The sequence below is a fragment of the Achroia grisella genome, unplaced genomic scaffold (assembly GCF_030625045.1).
Source record: "Achroia grisella isolate CSIRO2021 unplaced genomic scaffold, CSIRO_AGI_Agris_v1 utg402, whole genome shotgun sequence".
NCBI lineage: Eukaryota > Metazoa > Arthropoda > Insecta > Lepidoptera > Pyralidae > Achroia > Achroia grisella.
Window position 1 is genome coordinate 3,528,844 of NW_026712841.1, and position 25,143 is coordinate 3,553,986.

The 25,143-nt window shown below is 35.8% G+C and overlaps 1 protein-coding gene across 1 annotated transcript in view; it reads right to left on the reverse strand.

The window, feature by feature from the left end:
* Positions 1 to 25,143, reverse strand: part of LOC131844589 (protein Wnt-11b-like) — a 40,541-nt gene that overhangs the window by 3,747 nt on the left and 11,651 nt on the right. The window contains exons 2-6 of the mRNA XM_059193508.1: positions 18,080 to 18,315; positions 5,558 to 5,774; positions 4,764 to 5,039; positions 3,994 to 4,156; positions 320 to 576 (exon numbers count right to left, since the gene is read on the reverse strand). Coding sequence (XP_059049491.1) covers positions 320 to 576; positions 3,994 to 4,156; positions 4,764 to 5,039; positions 5,558 to 5,774; positions 18,080 to 18,315 — 1,149 coding nt within the window. The remainder of the gene's footprint in view (positions 1 to 319; positions 577 to 3,993; positions 4,157 to 4,763; positions 5,040 to 5,557; positions 5,775 to 18,079; positions 18,316 to 25,143) is intronic.

The following is a 25,143-nucleotide window of genomic DNA, read 5'->3' on the forward strand; positions in this document are numbered from 1 at the left end:
TGCAGATGTCCATTAAAAAATAATTTCCTAATTACGCATTGCCAGTACTTACTCGAGCAACATAACCCTGGACGGGAGGATTTCGGAACATTTTCGTTTGTAAAAAAAATAAGAGTATACTTTTTCGCCGTCACTTTCATGGCAGGTGCTACACTCATGTTTGCCCAAGAACGCAATGATGACTTCTATGCCATACGGGAGCAACGGATAACGTCAGGTTAAGGACGTTAAGACGTCACACATTTTTTAGTAACGTAGGTTAAGTAAATGTTACTGACAAAATGGACTATGTTATCTGACAATAAATTATTATTATTACCTGCCGTGGGTTCCGAGCGAGCCAGCTGCGGGATCGGGCTCGCAGTAGTCGGGGCTGGGCGTGACGTAGCGCAGGCGAGGACGCGCGCGACGGGCGGCACGGCGACGCGGACGTAGCGGGCCCGCGCGTGACGCTTCGGTTGCGAGCGCGGCCGCCGCTCGTGAGAGCGGCGTCAAAGCGCGCCAGCACGTACGCACCGAACACGAACCCGACACGCCGTGGCACGTACACTTGGTCCGCATACCGCCAGACACCACCTAACACAATGGCAATGTAAGAAAATTAATTTGGGATTGGATTGCTGTGGCATATACAACGTTCCTTCCTTTTTTTTCGTAACACTATTCACGTTGCCACGGAACTCTTATTGGCGACTTTACAGCTTCGAGATTCTTAAGCGACGCTCTCTAGTGTTTATTGATACATACTTGTAAAGTGGTAATCACAGATTTGGTCTTTTAGCTCTTTGGCACTTCTTCAGGCCCCTCTTCCCCACTGGGCACACCGGGTACGTGCCCAGGGCCCCGCGATGGTTTGGGACTCCTAGTCTATGTAGTCTAGTCCCTACTCCATTACCAAACGATAACCGATAGCTACTCTAGGCGAGAGTTCGCCTGAAAATCAGTATTAACAAATGCTTATCGTCTATGGTCAATTTGTTCGTTTTTGTTATTTTTTTTTTCTAAATGTCCAGCAAGAACCTGAACTCTTTATCTCACAATGACTTTTTAAAATTATTTTCGCCTAGTTTGTTTTGAAGGTAGGGCATCTATCTCCATATACATCTCTAAAGAGTCAAGTTAAAAATGACTGTTTATTCTAACAAAATAGTGCTTTATTACTATGGTCATGGAGGCCCCATTATCCTAATAAGTGAAAGACGGTCCTGGTCTTCTTTTCTATGGTATGACATAGGCCTCCCCCAAAGATCTCCACGACGATCGGTCCTGCGCTGCTCGCTTCCAATGCCTTCCAGCGATCTCGACCAGATCGTCGGTCCACCTTGCTGGAGGCCTTCCCACGCTGCGTCTTCCGGTCCGTGGTCGCCACTCGAGGACTTTACCATCTGTCCTACGAGCTATGTGGCCTGCCCATTGTCACTTCAGAGTCGCAATTCTTCGGGCTATGTCGGTCACTCGGGTTCTTCTGCGGATCTCCTCATTTCTGATTCGATCACGCAGAGTAATTCCGAGCATAGCCCTCTCCATTGCCCTCTGAGTGACTCTGAGCTTATTGATGGGGCCCATAGTTAGCGACCACGTCTCTGTTCCGTAAGTCATCACTGGCAACACACATTGGTCGTAAACCTTTGTCTTGAGACACTGCGGAAATTTGGACAAAAAGATATATCGGAGCTTCCCGAACGCTGCCCATCCGAGTTGGATTCGACGATTGACCTCTTTCTCGAAATTGGATCTACCTAGCTGGATAGTTTGCCCTAAGTATACGTAGTGATCGACAATTTTGAGTGTAGAATCTCCGATTTTTACGGGAGCAGGTACGACATGGACGTTTGACATAATTTTCGTCTTGTCCATGTTCATTTTAAGACCTACTCCTTGTGAGACTCTACTGAAGTCTTCGAGCATTTTGCTAAGGTCTTCCAGGGTCTCAGCCATGACCACGATATCGTCGGCAAATCGAAGGTGATTGATGTACTCGCCGTTAATGTTGATGCCCAGCCCGCTCTAGTCCAAAAGCTTGAAGACATCTTCCAACGTAGCAGTAAACAGCTTTGTCGATATGACATCGCCTTGTCTGACACCTCGCTGCAGTTGGATAGGCTTCGAATTCTGGTCGTGGAGGCGAACTGACATAGTGGTGTTTTCATACAAACATTTCAACGCTTCGATATATCGATAGTCCATTTGGCACCGCTGGAGAGACTGTAGCACAGCCCACGTCTCGATCGAATCAAAGGCTTTTTCATAGTCCACAAACGCCAAGCAAAGTGCCAGGTTGTATTCTTCGGTCTTCTGAATTACCTGCCGCAGCGTATGAATGTGGTCTATGGTACTGAAGCCTTTTCGGAACCCGGCTTGTTCGGGAGGCTGGAAGTCGTCAAACCTGCGCGCGAGACGATTCGTGATGACTCTCGAAAACAACTTATAAACATGGCTCAGCAGTGTTACGGGTCTGAAATTCTTCAGAAGCGATTTGTCTCCCTTCTTGAAGAACAGAACCACCACACCCCTTTGCCATGCTTGAGACGTACTGCCCTCAAGGATGACGGAGTTGAATAGCCTCTGCAGGATTCGTTAAACAGGTCTACCTCCAGCCCTCAGATGCTCAGCTGTAACTCCATCATCGCCTGGCGCCTTGTTGTTTTTAAGTTGTTTAAGAACCATACCAATCTCGTACAGGCTGACGTCCGGGATATCTTCGGTATAGAGTTAATTTGGCTCTAGGGTCTTTTGCCGTGTTGTTAACAGGTGCCCGTGTTGCCGTGTATAACTGTCCATAGAACTTCTCAATTTCCCTCAAAAGTTCGGGTTTAGACGATCGATCCTGCCGTCATCCGTCTTAAGTCGCGTCAGCTGGCTCTGTCCGGCAACCAGATCCCTGTTAAAGACTTTTGAGCCCTTGTTTCTCTCAATAGCCTCCTTTACACAATTTGTGTTAAAGTGGCGTAAGTTACGAGTCAAGGACTTAGAGATCTGCCTGCTAAGTTGCCGATACTGGGAAGCGTCAGTCGGAGACTGCAGGACCATATTTCGCCTTTCATCCATCAGTTTGAGGGTATAGATGGATATTTTTCCGGTTCTTTCTGCGCGGCGGGTTTTGAAGTGCTTAGACCCAGCCGCACGGACAGTTTCTACGAACCTGTTGTTGTAATCGTCCACGTCAACGCAGTTACCAAGGCATTCGAAACGATTTTGCAATTCTAGCTGAAAGCTTTCGGGGTTTTGGATCTGTATAGGTGTAGGTCGGAGCGTAGATTTCATCAGTCGGGATCGTTCGAGTTTTAGATTCAGATTCAATGTGCCTCTTACAATCCGGTGATCACTTCCAATTTTGACGGCATTGATCACAGAGACATCATTGAAAATCTGTTTTCTCGTTGACAAGATGAAATCTATCTCGTTTTTTGTGGCACCATCGGGACTAATCCACGTCCATTTCCGGTGTTCCGGTTTCCTGAAGAAGGAGTTCATCATAAAGAGGCTCTCCTTCTCCATGAAGTCGGTCAGCATTTAACCTCGGAAGTTCCGATCACCGATCCCACGACATGCCAGTGCAATCTGCTCAACTCGTCCTCCAATTCAGTTAACTTTTCGTCGGTCCGCAGTGTTTGAACGTTGTATGTTGCCAGGGCCAGTGGTCGTCGTTTGTGATAGCCTGGTCTTACCCGGAGATTCTTCGCACCCCCTGCCCCGCCGTTTCCATGACCGCTACCATGGTCAAGACTAGCGGGGCCGCCGGGGATTGGGGGCCGGGGCCTTGGGTGTAAATCCATTTGGGGGGCATATTGCCATAATCGCCACGCTTGGCATGCGGGTTGGCGATCGCAGTATGATGGTAGTTACTCAGTAGAACGCTGCTGTCCGTCCACTGGTCGATGAATCCCTTAGTCGCCTTTTACGACATCCACGGGAAGAGAGGGGGTTATGTTATTCTTACAGCGACACCGCATGCGCTGGTAAGGTATGAAACAATATTATGGGTTTACTTACGTTTCGCCCGAATCGGTAGTTGAGAAGATTGGCGGAAGCTATCAATGGTCGTAGCCGCTCGAGACGTGTGCGGAGGTCCACTTGAGGATCAAAACGTGGGTCGTCGGCAGCCATGCGGTATTCTATGTTGCGGTATCGTGAACCTCTGTTCTCATACTCGTATCTGCATATCGATTCATATACATATACACGTGTGACGTCGTGAACGTGGTGATCAAAGGATAATAAATAATATATGACGTCAGTTATTATTTCATTAATGAATTACTTAATAAAATTGTAGATGCCGTATGGAACATATTCAGAAAATCAATTATTAGCTCGTTTTGTGGTTAATTTTCCCAACTTTATTTGACCTATGTCTCATAAATTACAAAATATTCTGTGAAATATTGAATTCAATTTCAACCCATTTTTACTACAAACAGTAATATATAAACAAAAAGACAAACAAACATTTTACGTATAGTCACTCTTTTATTACATAAATAACTTACTAATATTAGGTAGGCCATAAAATCTGTTGAACGGATTTTGATGAAACATTATAGTAATATAACTTGTATAGCAGAATAACATATAGGAAATAATTTAAAAAGATTATGTAAATTGGGCGAAATATATAATGATAAATGTCAAGTACCTAAATGTGATGCAGGTGAAATTGCGCGGTTCATCTAGTATTAGATAAAGTTCACTTATATAAATGATATTAATACTGATATTTATATAAATGCAGATAGAAAGATACGTTCCAGATAATATCTTACCGTGATCTGAAACGTTTCCTTGTAGGTCTGCCGCGTCGGGGCGACCTCGGCAGCCGCTTGCGGCCACGCCGTCCTTTCTTCCCAGTCTTTGGAGGTGCGCTAGTGTTCGTGGGCGCTGGTTGATCGTCCACCAAAATAACTACTGGCGGCACCGTTGTTGGTTCCATAGTAACGGTTGTAACTAGATCTGTAGTTGTTATCTCCTCTTCAAAAAAATCCTCTATTCTTCCATCTCGGACATCTAATTCATGTGCGTCTAAGAATTGTTTAGCAAATCTGAAATAATAAGTGTTTTAATTTTTATTTATCATTAACTTTTCTGACGAGAGTAAAAAATATCATCACCTCACATCAATATAATCATCAATCTAAAATAGTTATATTGTGGGTAGGTATCAACATTTTCAGTCGTCTTTCAAATGGTGGTGTATATGAAATCTGGCCTGGTCTATTTCAAATTCTTTAACGCACATTATGTGGGTAATGATATTGTGAGGAATATATAAATAAAATAAAAATAATGATGATAAAATAATAAAAAAGTTAAAGTAATACACAGTAGTAACCGCAGATGGACTTATTCCAGTTGCTACCAATTGAATGAAGAATAATTAGGGCAAGGGGCATACGCGATCATCAAGTAAGTGTGATGCAGACGAAATTGCCTGAGTCAGCTAGTTTGTTAATAAAAAGATAAAAACAGCACATCAAGTTCATTAAGAACACAACACCTTTGCGTTTTCATCAATAAATCTATTAAGATTTATAATCTTTTTTAAATCTCTATTAATTACCTCTGAGCCCATTGGAAATTGTCACCGCACCCTCCCCACTTGAACCTGGTATGAGGCTCAGCCGGCGTGATCTGAGCCTGCCTGGGCGGGCGCGGCGGCGCTCGGGGCGGCGCGGCACACGAGCACGCCGGCAGCGCGCCCGCCGCGCACGCCCTCGCTACGGACCACGCCAGCGCCGCCGCAGATATCGCGTACACATAAGCTTGCTCTCGAGTGCCTAATCCAAAACGAAATTCATCAATTTAGCAGACCTCATGCTATCTAATCGTCCGATCGTGATAGAGCCCGCACGGGCGCCCTTAGTCAGGCTAAACAATACCATCGAGCCGGCTTATCACACAGCACATCGGCAGCGAGAATCGCGCGTGAGTGCACCACTCATGGTTATCGCTCTCGTACTCCCCCGGACGTCGCCTTCACCACCCCGCACCCTTGCGCTTGATTCATGCGTATAATTAAATCTTTTGTCCGTTACGCTGTAGCTCGACCCTTGCCGTTGATCGCATTGTAAGGTGGTCTTTCGAAAGCTTTAGTAATTTAACAGACCAAAGATAAGTTTTCTAAGAAAAAAGTCGTTTCATCAAGAAGGATTTACAGATTGATTTATGATTTCAGCTATCTGAACAGTCTTTGATTGAGACACGGAATAATTCCATTTATCTGTACTAGTGTTTCTCAAACTTTTGGACAACGAGATATTTTTGTAAGTTAAAAAGCCAACACCGTAAGTCACTCAAAATATATATCGGTGATTTCAGAGAAAAACTAACATTTACTAAATTTGTGGTTTCTTTTATTGTATAGAATCAACGAATTATTGTCTTTACGTTTTGCTAGAACCTACGAGAAAACAAAATCAATTTGAAAAACACAGACTTGTGGGACAGAATAATTGTTAAATGTAACGTTATTATTAGGTTTTATTTATATTTTTCCGGCCTGCTATGTTGTATCAGAGTTTGATCAGTTGGATCAGAGTGCTGGCCCGTAAAGGGATGAAAGACGACTGCATGCAACTGAAATGCGAATGTTGAGATTTTTAAAATCACTAGTATCCTGACGACTTAGGCGTAATGCCGGTTAGTCAGGGAGAGAAACACCTCAATGCCTACAATATTCACAATTATCTATCTCTTATTTGTTTTTATGATAATATCAACACTTTCGCTCCAAAACTCCCGCTGCCTCCGTTCAGTCGTCCGTCATCCACTTGTCAATGTCACATAGATTACTTTGGCTCTGGCCTCTGACGTTCCGTTTCAGGTTACATGATTATTGACTTTACCATTTTTAATTAATGGTGCGTCACACGATAGTTAACAGTCGGCCATCCTGCAATAGTGTCTGGCCCAGACACATAGGTAACTGATGAGCGTAGTCATGCTTATCAAAGGATATAGTGTCTACAGGATCATATAACAAATACTTAACTAAATAAACTAAAGATACACATTACTTTCATAACATTGACTATCTTAGTATACTGTCAAAGGTTTACAATCTAAAATCAATACTAACAGAGCTAAGTTTCGGCATGCATTCAGAATGCACAAAATATAACATAACATATATTAATTTACATAATCCAAATCACCCAAAAACATGAACAACCTTTTAGAGTAACATACAATTATTTGGCGGTGATTGACTTCTATGAGTCAGACTGTAACATATCACCATCACAATGTAAGTTTCCGATCTTATGAACATTGCATTTTTTTTTTTTTTATACCTCCAAAATAGAACTTGACATTTCTCATCATGAATATTTTAACGGATAAATTTAACATATCACATTACAGAAGGTAAAACTTAATTACCTACATATATAGAGAAAAAAATATAAAGAGAAAGTAATATTCTCGTGACATAAAATTAGAACAAAATCGCTGCCTGCCTTCACCTCACCAATAGAAAATAACAGGTCAATATTATTCAAGTGGTTCTAATACCCTCAATGCTACTACTACTATTTTACTTCGACGATACTCTTGATTTACCAGAGAATTATTTTAATATAACATAATTCATTGAATTTCAGTTATGATTTACTTAACAATACCATCAGCTCACTGGTCAAGTAATCTATTGCACCCTTTGAACCCTGTACATTTAGGGAACTATAAATGATTGTAGATACTGATCTCAATTTTCTTTACAACACCAGTTTAACATAAACCAAAACCCACTGTTCCAGATTAATGTGAAATAGAAATAATCTTTATTCAAACAAACTTAATATAAGCACTTTTGAGTAGTCAAGATTTTTGAATCTATCGCTTATTCGGAACGCAGATTCATCACAAGAAGAATAAACGAAAACTTGCGTGTTGCTCTTTTAAACAAATATTGATTTACTTATATTTAATTAACAACAAGGATTAGGCGTGCGGCAATCAACATAAAAACCGCTACGCACTTAATCTCCGTTCAATCAGACAACATTGACAGCGCTATGAATTTCAAGTTAGATATTTTCTAAAAAAAACACTGATTTATAAATGATGACATTTATAAATTTTTCAATTTTATAATAAGCTTTTTTGTTTTTACAAAGAAAATATTTTATGACACATTTGATTTCTTTTTCGGGCAAATTGAGTACAGACTCTGGGAGTTTGTTGTAAAACCTTGCGCAATTTCCATAAAACGAATTACTAACTTTCGTCAAACGAACGTGAGTTTAGTAAGCCTACTATTCACTTTATATTTTATCGATGGTATTCGTAGCCACTTCGGCCATCCAACGTTATCGAAGGGCCTCATTCGATATTATCATAACAGTTAACATCGGGTAATATAATAAAATTAAAATCATATAAAATTTAGTTTGAGATACTTTACATACTTAAAATATGAAAGTTGCCACTGACAACTACACATTACATTTCAACATCATGAATTCAGTCTTTGTTATATTTTTCCGCCTTAAGTTGTATCACTTAATTTTTCACAGGTACTAGTCAGCATCTCTGCAAACACGGCTGCCTAGCTAATTAGTGAAATACCTGTAAAACAAAACATTAAAAAAATGCCACCGCTTGCCCACTATGACTACGGTCTCAACAGATCTGGATTTTATTAGACTCAGCCACCGCTTGCCCGCACAAGGAGCTACGGCCTCAAACTGGTCAAATTCTCATTAGACTCAGCCACCGCTTGCCCACACAAGGAGCTACGGCCTCAAACTGGTCAGATTCTCATTAGACTCAGTCACTGCTTGCCGCCACAAGGGACTACGGCCTCCAACTGAAACACATCAAATATTTAACAACTGGTCATTTTCTCAATGAGGCATTCACCGCTTGCGCACGCAAGGAGTTACGGCCTCCAACTAGTCATATTCTTTATGGTACTATGCTATTATTACTTCAGCCTCAAGTGCTCTACATTGCAACTCAACTATGGGTTATATGCACTCCCATCAAAATTTACTATTACTTTTTATTCTATTACATATCTTTAAGAACTGGATTTCCTGGTTCCATTTTACTATTTCTGCAACGCTTTAAAGGACTTTATAACATTTAATCATAAGTTAATTCAATTTAATTATGTACCAAATTCGAATTATATATCTGGTTGATATATATCTAGTATCTACCAATTTCTGAACGAACATGCAATATATTACTACCACATACCCTACTCCTATTATTATCTACCAAATCTTGAGTAGCATCAACAAAAAGCGAGTCGTTCGTTGTACGTCGCATTGAGCACACGCGGATCCCCATTTTCTCCGTGAACTAACGTATACGGAACCATCAGCCGCGATCTCAGCGCAATCATCTCATCAGTATATCATCAAATCTAAATCACCATCATTTACCTTAAAATCCATAAATCGTATTCATAGTCATATGATTATTATATGAATCTCATAATTTCATAAAAGTATTGCAAATCATTTTTCATTGTCATATCAACCGCCCGTTCTATTAGCCATTTTGCTCATAATTCAGCTTGTCATCGATTGTAACTCATCATTGTATCACTAGCATTCCTTAATCTTTCAGATCTATTCGTTCATGTGCAACTCTTCACCGCGTATATTTACCGACTATTTTCCATAGAGGTGTATCAAATTTTACCTTGTGATCGTCCTTACTACAATCTTGCAGTGTAACTATCTTGTACACCTCGAGCGCTTTATTCATAATATTTCTAAAGTGTCTGGGTTCTATAAATTAGCACCTCTTCTAATTTCCCATTAATTACAACAGACACATAAAATCAATTCTGAAAGGATTAATTTCAATTTAAACTATTTAGTTAGTACAATAGTCAATCCGATTTCTCCAAAGGGCGTTCAGCCACACATACAAGTGCATATAGGTGCTCAGACTAATCTATGGAATCAAATGCCCAGCATTTGATTGCGTTGATCATTACTTATAAAAATTTTAACTTCCGTCGTCGTCAAAGACAACGCTTTAAATTTAATTCAATCTTATTTATCTGATCAATATCAACCAAATATTTGAAAACAACATCACCGTTATTATTATAAACTTCCAATATCTCTACACCTGTAATTTTGTACAATTCAACATTAAAACACCCTCACTTATTTAATACATCCGTTCTCGTATGCTATGCAAGTGACAACATCAATTCTTATATGTTGATGAGTTTACTATTAAAAGCCTTAGTTAACACTTTTATTTTACTTCAACTCAACAGTTATGTCAAAAGTGACAATGGTCTAAATACAACACATCCAATCTCATATTCCAGTCAATTGAGTCAACATGTACCAACAATTCTTACATGCTCGTTAATTTAGCATTATACAGTTCAATTATACTCTTTTTTTTTTTCAACCAATTAAAATCTTAATAGATACAATATCTCAAGATTTAACAAAGGTTAACTAGAAATTAATAAAATTGGCAAAACCATCTACAACAGTAATTTATAACTGTAAACTGTAATCTATTGTTAACAATATTTAACTTTCTTATATCTTAACTTTCATTTATATCCTCTAGTAACTTTTCTTATATATTCCTGGGATTAAATTGACAGATATAGCCTTACTTCCACAACTTATATTGTCTCTCATTTTATTTGCATTGGATATAAAGGTCTCTTAAAACAGTTATAGGTTCAATAGGATCCTTTCAACTTAAATCTAGTATACCCATGTACACTTTTCAAAACTTTAATGCTCATACATTTAACAACAATCAATTGTCCTTTTGTTTTTGTTTTTCTTTTAACTACCTGTGCTTCTTAAATTTGTATTCACTATAATACCATTATAATTAAAGAACAATGGCTCAGCTCGCAAACATCTTCTCAACAAATAATTCTCTATAACATGTAAAACTTACAACTTAGACCATGCAGTATTTATTTTTTATTCTACATATATGCTATTCATAAAGTAGTTTATTATCCATTAGTAAACTATATAAAAATCTCATAAATTACGCCAGTATCCATATTCATAAACCAGCTCGTCCATACTGACTATCCATGTCTCTCTCTATGGAAGTTTGCATCCAGTCTTCTCCTGCTGTTTCCTTTTTTTTTCTTATGTCATCTGCTTATCTTTTTTCTGCTGTCCTACGTTTCTTTTGTCTGTCGTCTCTGCCATTTTCTTATATATATATATATGGCTTATAAATTTTTCAATTCATTATATGGCGTCCTACAATCCAATCAATCACAATACTATTTAAATGTTAAATAGGCATTACTATATGTATTTATACCTGTACATATGATACAATTTTCTTTTGAATCATTACTATTTATATTTTTTTTTCTTCTATAAATTATACTGATACTGTGCTTGTGAATCACTGTTCATCCCAACGGATACCAACATCTCACTTTCAATCTAAGTTACATTTGCAGTGATTAACTTGTGTTCACAAGATATTGAGGATTTTTCCTATTTTTTTTTTTTTACTTATATATTCCTGTCATAGCTATACCGAAATCACCATGCACTGTCCTCTACAGTACAGTAGATTCACAGAAGATAATTGGAAGCTTGCCACAGTATAGAAGTGCTATCTTCATAAAATCGACTAACTTCAGTCTCATCCTCTTTGGTAACAAAGTTATATTACATAAAACAAACCACATGCTTATAAAGGCATAGCATAAAACACCAACAATCAGGAATTCTCATAAATATATAACGGTTGTATAGAATGGGAACGAATTTCCATGCATGGACAATTATGCAGCCTATTAATAACCACATTACCAAGGTCATCAGCAAAGTTTTCTAGAATATCCATATCTCTTTACTTTCCTAACAATCTTGTCTGTCTGTGTCTCATAATTTTCCTCTATAATAATTTTAAAGCTTATGTACTTTGAATATCTTAACATTGCCTCCCACAGAGACTATTTAATAATAACTAATTAATATACAGAAACTTCATTAGTCAAATCATAAAATATTTTATAATCCTGTTGTATACAAATACATAAAAGGTAAGTTACATAAACCATTTAAAAATAGTATCCAATTTTCCTTTCTCCTCTATTTCACCATATCACAGTTTACATGTATTCACTTAATTCTCTCCCATCTGTCCATACCTATATACAACAAAAGAGTGCTATGCACTCATTTATTTCCATTTTCCTGCCATAATATCTGAATTATAAAGTTTATTATCCAAATTTCACAATTCTAGACCACACTGTTTGACACAATCCATGTGCTAACTTCAAGATGAGTTCATTATTAACTCATGAATGCTTTAAATCAGTTATTATCTTCTGATATACATTTATTTATATTAATATTCAATAATATATTCTACTTGTTTTTTTTTTTTTTATTATCTGTACTTCACAAATATATAATACAATTTGAATTTAAACAATGATTTCCTCCTTGGTTCACATTTCAATTCCAATACAGATTTAACAATGAATCTGTCCACTTTATAGTTTCTTAGTACTGTCATTCTACAAATGACACTAAATAATAAAACTCAATGGATAACTTAAGCTCAGATCCTTGCAGCAAATCTTCAGTTCGTTAGCTTATGCACTACACAAGATTGGACAATATAGCAATACATTGCAATATATTACAATAGTCTATTTTCATTATTGTGATAACAATTGTCGTATGTTGTACATATTCATATTATAAAATCATGACATTTTGTGCAATTTACTGTATGGAGAGTTATAACTCATCAAAAGGCAAATACTCTCACTGTTGCGACTCAATATATATATCCAAACATTCTGTATGTACACAAATATTAACTTATTTCCAAAAACTTTTATTCATATTCATAACACTAATAGTAAATTTAAAGACAAGCTTGTTGCTCAAGTATTGTTTAGAAAATTCAACAGGTTTCTTGTACAATCAATAATACAATCAAGAGCCAACAACATTCATTTCTGGAGTTACCAAAAGCTTTTCTTTAGGTTAAAAGACAACTTCATAAATTATAAAACTGAACCATGTAAGAATAGTCTTACCTGTAATCTATCACTTTCTAACATGTCACATATTAATGTGGTGCTTATAAATTCCAACACTCACTTACTAAACATTGTCTCAAATGACAAATGTACATAGCTACAGGTACCTGCACAGGACCTTTAAGTACCTTTATTGATCAACAATGGCTGCTAAGGGCCATTCTAATGAATTTCAAGAGAAGCATCAAAGAAGTGAACCAATTGCTCAAACATATAATACATTCAATCTGAGCATACATATAATATATAATTCCAGCATAATATGACACCTTTGAGGAATTGGATATCATTTCTAGGTGCTTTTTCAACACATTAATAATCAATATCATATGATTATGATAACCTTGAGGATCCTAATAGATCTCAATTGGATTTTATACTAAATAATGATTAAATAAGGAACTATTAATAATAATAGTTTACAGTTATTCGGTTTTTTAACATTGGAGTTTACTACCAATTGTTAGCCATTGCTATATATATAAAATTCAAAACACAGCAAGAAATAAATATAATAATTGTACTATCAGAGTTAAGTACTATTTTCACTGAGAGCTTCACAGCTAATCATGAGATAGCATCTAAAATGTCTTTAATATCTAATATTATGAAATATAACATGTTATGTTGCTGGTATCAGTTTATGTCAACAATATACTGTGTCTATCTATATTAATATGCTTTATTAATTCATTAATAAACACATATCAAAGTATCAACCAATATAATATATATACATATGACAGTGTCTCAATTTGGGAATATAACTAGAATATATTGATGGTGATCAAGACATATACCTGGACTATGCCTGTGATTGTCATTTATCTGAAATGGGATCATCAAACATATATGTGTACCTATGTAAAGAAATAATAACAATTCTTCAATTCAATTCACGTAGAACAAACACACAAAACTGAACAGTAAGTTTGACTAATTTACTGTGAATTAGCAACAACTCAGCAATACCATTACACTGTTTGTATGTATAACATGGTATGTGTTCTCATGTTCAACCTGTATGTCAACATAGTTAATGTAACTGTTGATATCCTATCATACTCTATCATAGGCATTAATAACAACAATAGTTACTCTGTATTTTAAACTAATTAGATAGCCATGTTGTTCTATACTTAATGTATTCATAATACTTCTTTCTTAGGTATATTGTATACCTCAATATCGTGCTACATGTCATGTCATTACTCTCGCAAGTTATCGTACATACTAAATCTATTTAATATGTAGAAAGCAATTCATCCAAAAGTTCAATAAAACAAGTGAGAAACTGCGTTTAATGGTATGCGTGTTATTAACGTAAATTCACTTACCACAACTTCTAGTCAGAATTACCTTACAGTCGAATTTGTAGGCGGGATTGGTACCGCTTCTGAACTTTTAAAATCACTAGTATCCTGACGACTTAGGCGTAATGCCGGTTAGTCAGGGAGAGAAACACCTCAATGCCTACAATATTCACAATTATCTATCTCTTATTTGTTTTTATGATAATATCAACACTTTCGCTCCAAAACTCCCGCTGCCTCCGTTCAGTCGTCCGTCATCCACTTGTCAATGTCACATAGATTACTTTGGCTCTGGCCTCTGACGTTCCGTTTCAGGTTACATGATTATTGACTTTACCATTTTTAATTAATGGTGCGTCACACGATAGTTAACAAGATGGATGTGTAGTATAACAAAAATGGATAAGATAAGGAATGAAAACATTAAAATTAAAAGTATGAAAGTGGGGCCGGTGTCGGAGAGGAAGAACAGTATGAGCATGTAATGCTTAGGATTGAAAATATATTTCAAGGAAGGTGTTATATACGTACTCTGTAAAAGATATGGCAAGAAAGGGAGTAAATAAGAGATGACTGCGAACAGGGATGAAAGGAAGAGAAAAGCATATTACGCCGACCCCAAATAAATGGGATAAGGAAGAAGCAGATGATGATGATGATTCTACATACCTCATGTAAAAATAGTACGAATACCAAACGCTACCTCTGTATCTATCTATTTAATAAAACCTGTTAATAATAGGTACATGTTGTTGCAATAATTACATATTTAAGTAATTTATTGTTTAGTAATTACATGATTAATGACTAGTAACATACATAAAAAAATATCTTTATTTAAATAAGATCAGAGGTAGACTTTAGTTAAAACTCACCTATTTCAACACCAAACAGTTCACTTTGTACACTGTTTTTCCGATAATGTATGACATAATGCACTGAAATTACAGGACAAGCGTCATGACATCGTTAAAAATAGAGCCTTGTTATAGAGGTTTCGTCAAATGTGCATTGTATGTACATTTTTAATACCAATTAAACAATTTCCTGTCTAACAGGTACTACAGAAGTAGTCTGTAATTGAAGCTATTAAGTTTTATAACATCGTCTATAGACAAGGGTGGTGCTTTGTAAAAATTAGACTACTTCAGAGTCTTAATGAAAAGTTATTCTCCGTTCATTACCACAACAGCCGCAGACGTTATTCGCCGCTTCGTAAACTTTTAATTAAAATGTATCAAGCCGGGAGCACTTCGAAGATTCCTAACGGTTTTGTTTGTAGCCGACAACGTTCCGTGTCAATTAATTTTCTAAAGTGGGTAGACGTTCGCCGACGTGGTGACCAAAAACAATGCACCGTATTTTGTGCCGCGTATCCGGCTGCCAGTCGACGCCGTCCGCCACCCACCACTCGTTGCCAAGTATATATTGCCACACAATGACGCTAAGTATAGATACTAAAACTACAATAAAAAAAAGCTTTACCATTGTCTTCGTTTCTATTCCTAACTTTTAGAGTACCTAGATAGATAAGTAGTTTTTACAGTGAACGTCTGAATGTGGAGAAGATACTTACATTTATTATAGAATTTCAGTATTATTTGTATCTACAAAGGACCATCGTTAGTGAACCGATCACTAACAAGGACGTCTTTGTGTTGAACTTTAGGATTTACTTATAGAAATACCTATAAGATGGATATTGGATGAATGTATGGACTTATCCATAAAGTAGAAATTACATTTTTTTATATTAATCATACGGGGTGCTTTGTTATAGTACTTAGACAAATGTTTAATTATGAGTATTCGAATCATAGCAATCCTAAAATAATTGACGTTCAAATTTAGGACGTTTTATTATAATAAAAACATATCTCGTAGTTTCACTTCTTTATTGTACTAAATTTCGTATCTGTAGCAATAGTAGTTTTTATAAATATAGCGTCGACACAATATCAAGATTGGACGAAGATACACAGGATTTTAGTTCATCCTAAGGTTATCGCAAGCTATGACTAAAGGAAGAAACGGTACAAAGAAGGAAAATTTCAAAATAAATTCTATGCCAAACTACCTAACCAGCTTGGTACCTAATAACGATGACAACGACTATATTATTATATGTCTAATATACCGCCGTCAACTAGACATATAAGTTAAGATAGAATGCGCAGTACAATGACCCATTAGACATAGTACCTACTAGATTTTGTTTAACCTAGCTTAACCTTCCATTATGGTACTAACTAACAATAAACTAGCAATATAATCCCGAATATTTTATTAACATTTAGTTTCAGCAATGCGGTTCGCGAACATTCAATAAATTGTTTATAGCAGTGCCTCGGTTGAACTTTATCAAAAGAATTATGAATACATAGCTATGAATATGGAGGTGTAGCCAAAACTTTTTCTCAAAACACGGAATTCTTTATAGCCACTGATGAAGTTGATCAAAGGAATTACAAATACCCAGGTAGCTATATAAACATCGCGTAGTTAAATTTTCTAATGGATAATTTGCATGCCATTTCTTACGCCGTAGCATTTTCAGTAGTTAATTTTTCAATCATCAATCGATCAATAGTTGGCGCGCCGCACAGGTGGTCACGTCACGGTGGTGAGTGCTCACGACATGTCGGTCGTGCTTCCTCTCCGTACCAGCTCCGAAGATCGCGTGACCACTTTAGTTATTTAAACGTTTTCTTCCTTACGCATCGATAATGTTGTCATTATGGAACATGGCCTTTTTGCTGTATTTCCATATTGTCGGAAGTTAGATGCTATGATAAGATTGCATCAAGTTATTATAGTAAATGTAATTTTAGATATGTAAAGCCATGTTAACCAACCTGTCTGTAATATTTATAATTTAATTTGTGGTGTTACGTACGTAGTATTTTAGTAAATAATTACTCCTTGAAAATATCGTCACCATCAAAATATGTAAAGTTTGTTATGATTTAATGTTAAAAACGTAACAATGCTAAAAATGCTGCTGCTTATTAAAATAGGTTTATGAAAAGGTTTGTTACAGAAAAAATGTATTAAATTTACTAATATAAGTATTGTTGAGTTTGAAATTATTAAAGATAAATAACATTGAATTTGCTATACTCGGAATCAGGATTTGTAATTCGTTATATGAACTCTATTCACTTTTCATTGTACAAAAATAAATATTTTAATACATAATTTAAAATAATTATGCGGTCATACTTAAAAACAGGATTACATATTAAGTATAACGTGCTACCTTTATATAACATATTGGAGACGAGCATTTAATTAACTTGAGACTTAAATATACAAAACAATGGAGTAATTTAAAAATTAATTGTCCGTGAAGCAATAAATATTCTATGTGACGTGTAAATAAAAAGAACGGTTGGTGCGGAACGCGTCGCTCTGTCCGCTCCGCCCGCTGACGCTGAAGAAAGGGCGCTACGCGCTACCGTCACGCTGCCCGCTTCCACATAATGCCTTCACTTTGATTTAAAACGACGACAAACTTACCTTCCCTTATCTTTCATTACTGTCGGAAGTCCTAGTCGCTCTAGACAGAACGGAACCCATTACTACAACAAACTTCGGGTAAATATATGTTCTTTGCGTGACATAAATTTGTAAGTAGCAGGACCATGGGCTTATAAGTGTTAACCATAATGTTAGTGGTGTAGCGGTGCTAACCTCGTTCAATGCAATTGTTTGTATTTATAAGAAAAAATACCTGTCAGCAAATCGGGCGTGAACTTTGGTGCAAACTCAATGGAGGAGCAGTTCCACCTGTCGCCAGCGTGTGCATTGAGGCAGGCCGCACGAGCCAGCCTCGCCGCAGCCGCTACGTGCGGCATCGCCGAAATCTGGCGGCGACACACGCGAGTCTGCCCACCCCATAACGCACCGCTACGACGCGCCTCGCTACAGTCACTCTCTGTCCAATTACCTTCTTTTTCGTATAAGGCTCTGAAACAATAATTCAGTATTAGACCATCTTATTAGTATTACCGTATCTCCGCGGTTCGGAATTAGTGTTTATAACACTAAACATTTTGTATAATTCATTATATCTTAACAAAAATGGGGTTTGTATTCATAAGATTTAATATGCACGTAGAAACACTATACTCAAAAAGTGTATTAGGTACTCCTTTTTTTAGTAAGGTTAGTACCTATATACGTGTATAGTTAAAGATCGAAAATATTTGAAATGGAGATTTGAAGCTTTCGTACCATCATACATTTTACATTTTTCAATGAAACTACGTGGGTAACTGTACATAATACTAAAATGAATTACGTTGAAGCTTAGTGAACTCGACTGGCTTTCTGTTTATCCTCCACTAATTAACTGACACGATGATGTCAATATGCTTTTGGAATTAATCTCATTTAAACTTGTTATATTGGATTACTGTTTACTAAATGTAAATATGTATATGACATAACCATAAAGTATTTCTGTAGAAAATAGTACAATGTAAAAGTACAGATGAAAATAACCAATAACAAGAAGAAGAACTAGAAGAATTACACCAGTACATTATAATAATAATATTTTTTTATGTACAAACTCTCATTCATAATTTATTTAACCGCCACTTTCCACGATCTTCAATCATATTCTTTAAAAGTTATAACAAAGTCTAAACATAATTCGTGTGTTCACGGATTTTTATGTTATGTACTTTATTGCATAGTTTAATGAGTTATTTATTTTATAAATTATTAACAAAATTACGGATATAGCTAGATTATAAAAAGATGTTTGTTTTTGCTATTCTTTAAAACAGTTATACTGATTTTAATGAGACTTTCACTTGCTAATGTTATAAGAAGTAACTTAGGCTACTTTTATTTATTTTAATTGTAAAAACAATTTAAATTCCTTGTAGACGAAGTCGCGTATAACAGCTAGTTTATAAAAAATAGGAGTAGTAACGACCGGAGACGACACACGGCATCCGTAGCACTAGACCACTAGAACCGCGTAGCACTATAGATACGTCACGTACCGTAGCAAAAGTACTTTATATCTCATAGCATTTTGTTAAAAATGAAATTATCTTTAAAAACTAGATGATTGAGATGTAGTAGTCATTTTTAAATCAATTTCATAATGGAAGGAATTTATTTGAAATGGTTATGTTGTTATGTAATTGTACTGGTATTCACTTGTTATAACGACAGGATTTTGTCTTCAATATTTACCACGATGAACTTAGACTTTACACTGTGTAATTGTTACGTAGGTACCTAAAGATTATTGGGGATATTTGGTTGCTCACCAAAGCGACAGGACACTAATAAGAAAACAACTGTAGTAACTTTCTAAGTTTTATTATGTAATATTAGGATGTCGGTTCTATTGAATGTATATTAGGTACACTGTTCAATATAGTTGTTTGTTATCCATCTATTTTAGTATCTACAACCTAGACTTATTATATGTAAGAACAATAAAACCATCTACTTAAAATGGCAGTGTTGAAAGATGATTGCTGTATTTTATCAAATGTATATATTATAAAATTTTACGTATAACTTTAGTAAGAGATAAAAGAGTATCTTAAAATTAATGTTAATTGATAAACTATTGAGTTATAATTGAATACGGAACATTTTTATTTATGTAATTGAAAACAAGGAAAAGTGGTTATGCTTTTCCTTGTTTTCAATTATATAAATACAACAAACTGGTGTTAACTATTAACAGTCTCTTATATGTAAGTAGTATATGAACACCATCACGCTCTCATGCATTACCACTCCTGAGGACTAAAATAACATGTCAAGATGAGAAGAACAGGTAATTTTTCTGCCTGATTTCACTCAAATCTAACACAATTTACTATACAAACCTTTTGGCGGCAGCAATAGATTAGAAATAGATTTTATACAAAGTCTAACTTGACTGGCAGTTTATAAAATAAATATTATTATTACATTTTTATTTGTAAATTTCCACAACGACTTATTAAATCTCCACCAAGAGACCCATTTTTAGCCAGTAATTGTAGCTATTCAATTACGACTAGTTTTAAGATTATAACAATTTTCTAGCCATACTATTGGTAATTATATAACTAATTTTAATTTAATTTTATTATAGATATGTATTGCTCCTTTATTAGTTTTTGGATACCGATGGCAACGATTCAGGACGTCGCGCAGATGTTGGTCTCGAGCCACGTTGAAATGCTTCACACATTTCGTATAAGTAATTGGGAAGGAAGTCAGCATTCTCGCCTTCTCTCCGGCGAAGCATACGATACGCTTCCCGCAGGGAAGGCTTTGGTGCCAATCGGAGCTCCAACTCTACGGCAGACGGGAAATGAGCCGCCAATGAGTATACTATTTCTAAATCTGACGGCGGAGGGTTCAAATGTCTATAATTAGAAACTTTGTGTAAGAAATACTCTGACATACTCATATGGGAACAAGTCTCGTCGTATTTTCCAAGCTTCATGTCGTATAACACTGACTTTTGTCTATCAGCACCCCAAAATTCTTGTTCGAACGTTTCATAAAAACTATTTACATCTTTAAATTCGCTTCTAAAGCAACGGGCCCACATAAGCGGTACTCCTTCCAAACAGGATATTATAAAAGGTAATTGTTTCTCTGGGGCTATTTTTAGCTCTGAAATAAAATACTGTACACTTTCGATGAAATCCCTCGGATGGGTGTCTCCCTTATCATCAAAATGAGGACGTCTATTTATCGAGGCAACTATTAAATCACTGAGGCTTTCCGAAGACAAATGTATGGTTGACTTGCCATTGTTATCAAATTTTTCGTCTACTTCCACAATTTTAGGACGATCACTTTGCCTAGATGTGCCAGGTCTATCGTAACTCGAATCTGTTTTCCCTAAGTTGGGTAGGGACATATGGCTCCGTAACCTCGACGACGGCATGTCTTTGTAAATATCCTCTTGACTAGAGAATCGAACTCCAAACCCTAAAGTTGTTGGTTTATACATTGAACTACCGTACGACATGGAGTGTTCTTTTTTTGGGAGTTCTTCTCTTAGTGTCTCCCTTGGGCGTGTAGAAGAAGATATTTTATCAACCATATCTGAAAGATTTGTTACAGATGACTTGATTTGTCGCAAGTCAACGAACAAACTCATATTGTTTATTAGCACTTGTTCGACGATTTCTTTAGTAACATATTTCCTATCGTTTTGTAAGGTTATTACTGTAACAAAATAATAACAAGTTTAGCTTTACAAACAACCTCTGATTCTGCAGTGTACAATGATATTCTAGGAGTTCAAAACTGCATTCAAGTGATATTTAATTATTATTTGTATATAAAAATGATAAATGAAAATCTTAAAAATGTAAAACTAGATAAAAATAAATGTAATTAGCGTGCGAAAACTATTCATAATACACAAAATAAATTATCACATATTCATCATCACTATCCACAAGAAGGTAGAAATGGTGTGACAGAGCTAAACTTGTTACGCAAACCAAGTCTATCTTGATGAAAATATTTATTAATAATGACCATTCTTTGTTCAAATTAGTCGTCCAAATCGGATTACAATATCATATAATATTAGTATTAATAGAATTAAATAGTTTCATAGTTGATTAAATATTTATGACTTTATATAATCCAAATGGACTTTTAAATGTTACAACTTACACTGCTGTAACTCGGGCAAGTAGTCGCAGTACAAGTGTACTATGAAACTACAAAGTGATCGCTAGCTCTCGTTATTGTAGTCCACATTTACCCAATAGTGACAAAAACTATAAAAATACTTTCAAAATCTCCATATGATGAAGATGATTTATTACCAAGAATTTCCCAAAGAAAAGGACAAGAAGTATCGTACATTGTAGAAGGCGTGTGTATATGTTATGACTTTAAAACTGTATTTTATTTGAAACCCAAAAATATATTACATTACCAATTCCGGCACAAGTCGATCGAATAGTTCGGATTATTGATATAATATGAATATATAGTCGTAACCCCCACTTATTTGTCCGATTATATATAGTAGGTAACTAAGTGTTCACACACACACATAGTCTTTGCCAATATTTTACTTTATGTAATGCGTTCATGGTGTACGTTATGACAGTTTCAATGGTTGTATGCTATTTTTTTAAATTATGAGATATGTCTGTTACGTTCTTCTACCTATACAAAAAGAATACTCTAATAGAATATGAGTCCTATAAGCAGAAACATTCCTTTTAACGCAAGCAGAAGCCAGTAAATTTGAAAATACAACCGCTTAACGTCAACAAAACATAAATTTGCAAAATTACTAGAAGCATTCAAAAACATTCTAACTGTATTTTATTCGATACAGTTCTTGATAAATATTACTAGTCTTGTTAATTTAAAAGAAGAATATATTCATTAATTGTCTCATCCTTTCACTGTTATTTACTTTCGTTTACAATAAATAATCTACGTCAGTATTTTTATTGTAATTAATAAAAATAATAAGCACAAAAGTAGAAGCCACGCTTCACTAAATATGTTAGAGTAATGTGCAAATAATGTAGAGCTTAATGTATATATACAACTATATTTGAGACAACAAGTCTCAATGTTGATGTCCGTCTAAGGATTTCTATGACAAGAGGGATTTAAGTTTTTTTCATACATATATTCTAGGATTCTTTCACAAATGACTTATTGTTTAGACGTATACTAAGTATTTTAGCAAGTTTTGCTGTCTATTTTTTTTATGGATATTAACAATGCTTTCATTTATAAAAATGTGGTGGATTCGAAGTAAAGCATAGTGTGGTGTGGTGAATAATCATGCAATGTGTTTATTGAAATTCAATGCACCATTAGATAGAGTTGTCACATTTATTAAAATTTAAATACAGTGATAGTTTTTAGAAAATGTAGTGCATTATTTTATAGACGTCGTAGTGTATTAATGTGTCATCATTCATCAGAATCAAAGTGCAGGTGCGTGTGTAGCAAGTTTACAAGAACGCTTACGTGCGGCAACGGCGGGCAGGCAATCGGTACTACCAGCTCCACCGAGGGATGCCGTGTACTTGCCGCTTTTTATATAGCTTACATTTACGATAACTGGGTTATCGTAGTCGGAATATTAAATTTCATTGACGTTTCGTTGTGCCTGCCAAGGACACGCGTTACCGATGGCACCGTTTCCAATTTTGATAGGGGACCGCTCTTTGTGCAAATTCATACCATTGGAGACGTCGTGCTGTACTGACTGCAGAACAAATTAAATATAATCTATGTTAATCAAGTCTTCCCCAATATCTCGTGGGAATTTTTAATAATTCTTTAGTGCATGGCACATTTTTATGATTTTTTACAGCGTAAGTATATTGTTTATACTTATACCTAACTAAAATGATAATTTCAGAGCTTTACCTTTTCAAATGTAATTATGACCGTGTGTTGATGAATCTATTAGAACTTTCTGTACATGTAAAGTATGGCGTAAATTACTTTTTACCCTCTTAATGATTACTTTTTTTTTATATTACGACGTTGGCATAAAAGGTCAAAGCCCATCTGATGGTTACCGTGGCCTATGGGCGGCTGAGACACCACGGATGTCACGTGCGCATTGCCGACCCTTAAGAAACCTTAATGTGACACACATGAAAAATCCCATACTGTATTCACTCGATAAAACCTCGGCAGGTAGTTAATTTCACAATCTAAGTGTACGCGGGAGGAAGCTCCTCTGAAACTGCACTGCTACTGGTTAATAGTCTACTTGTATTCCAGTTCGTAGTATAGTAATTGATGAATGTGACCTCAGATTTTTTTATAATTCACGATTCTCTGCAAGTTGCTAATAGCACTTGTGATATACGAATACCATAGCGTTCGTATTCTGCACTTTAGTAACCACAAGCGTAACAGAATTGAGCTGATAAAGATGTAGTTATTATGGGATTATTAGAGTGAGTTAGATAAGTCCAATAAAATCAGTTTAGGTAAATATCCGACTAGAACAGACTAAAAAAGAATAGGGATATTATACTGCCCGGTATATAAAATGCTCATTACGATCAAAAAATGTCCTTAAACTATTTTTAAGATAATATTTATTTGTCACGGTATCGTGTTTCAGTAGGATATAGCTCACATTAATCAAGAGACTTAGTTTCGCTTAGAAATCCAACATTCGCGTTACATTATGGGGACGTTAGACACGCGAACGATGTTACGGCGCACAATGTCAAATACGCAACGATGTGCACAGTCAATTATGACTGCTTTTAATAGTTTATTACATTATCAAGTACAAGGCATTATCATTATATAGTATAAAACAAAGTCACTTTCTGTGTCTGTCCGTCCCTATGAATGCTTAAATCATTAAAACTAAGCAACGGATTTTGAAACGTTTTTTTTTTAATAGATAGAGTGATTCAAGGTTTATACGATACAAGTACACCCGGGCGAAGCCGGGGCGAGTAGGTAGTTTATATATAAATTCATGAATATATTATAATATAAGTTCATAACTTTTAAATAACCAATTTTTTAAACTATATTTTATAGTATAGCTTACTAATAAAATAACATGGTATGTATACAATTTTGAATATTTCTAAAGTACCTGTAACTACTGACTGACCAAATTAAATTATAAATACTTAATGATACCCTTTATTGCATAACACGTTTACATAGGCTGGGAATGATCTGGAATTAAATGACAACGCGATATAGGCTACTACGTAACGGCAATTGACTGCGGACTAGTCCGGACATCGAGTCACGGTGGTTCGAGCACAAAGCTTCCGTAGCCGC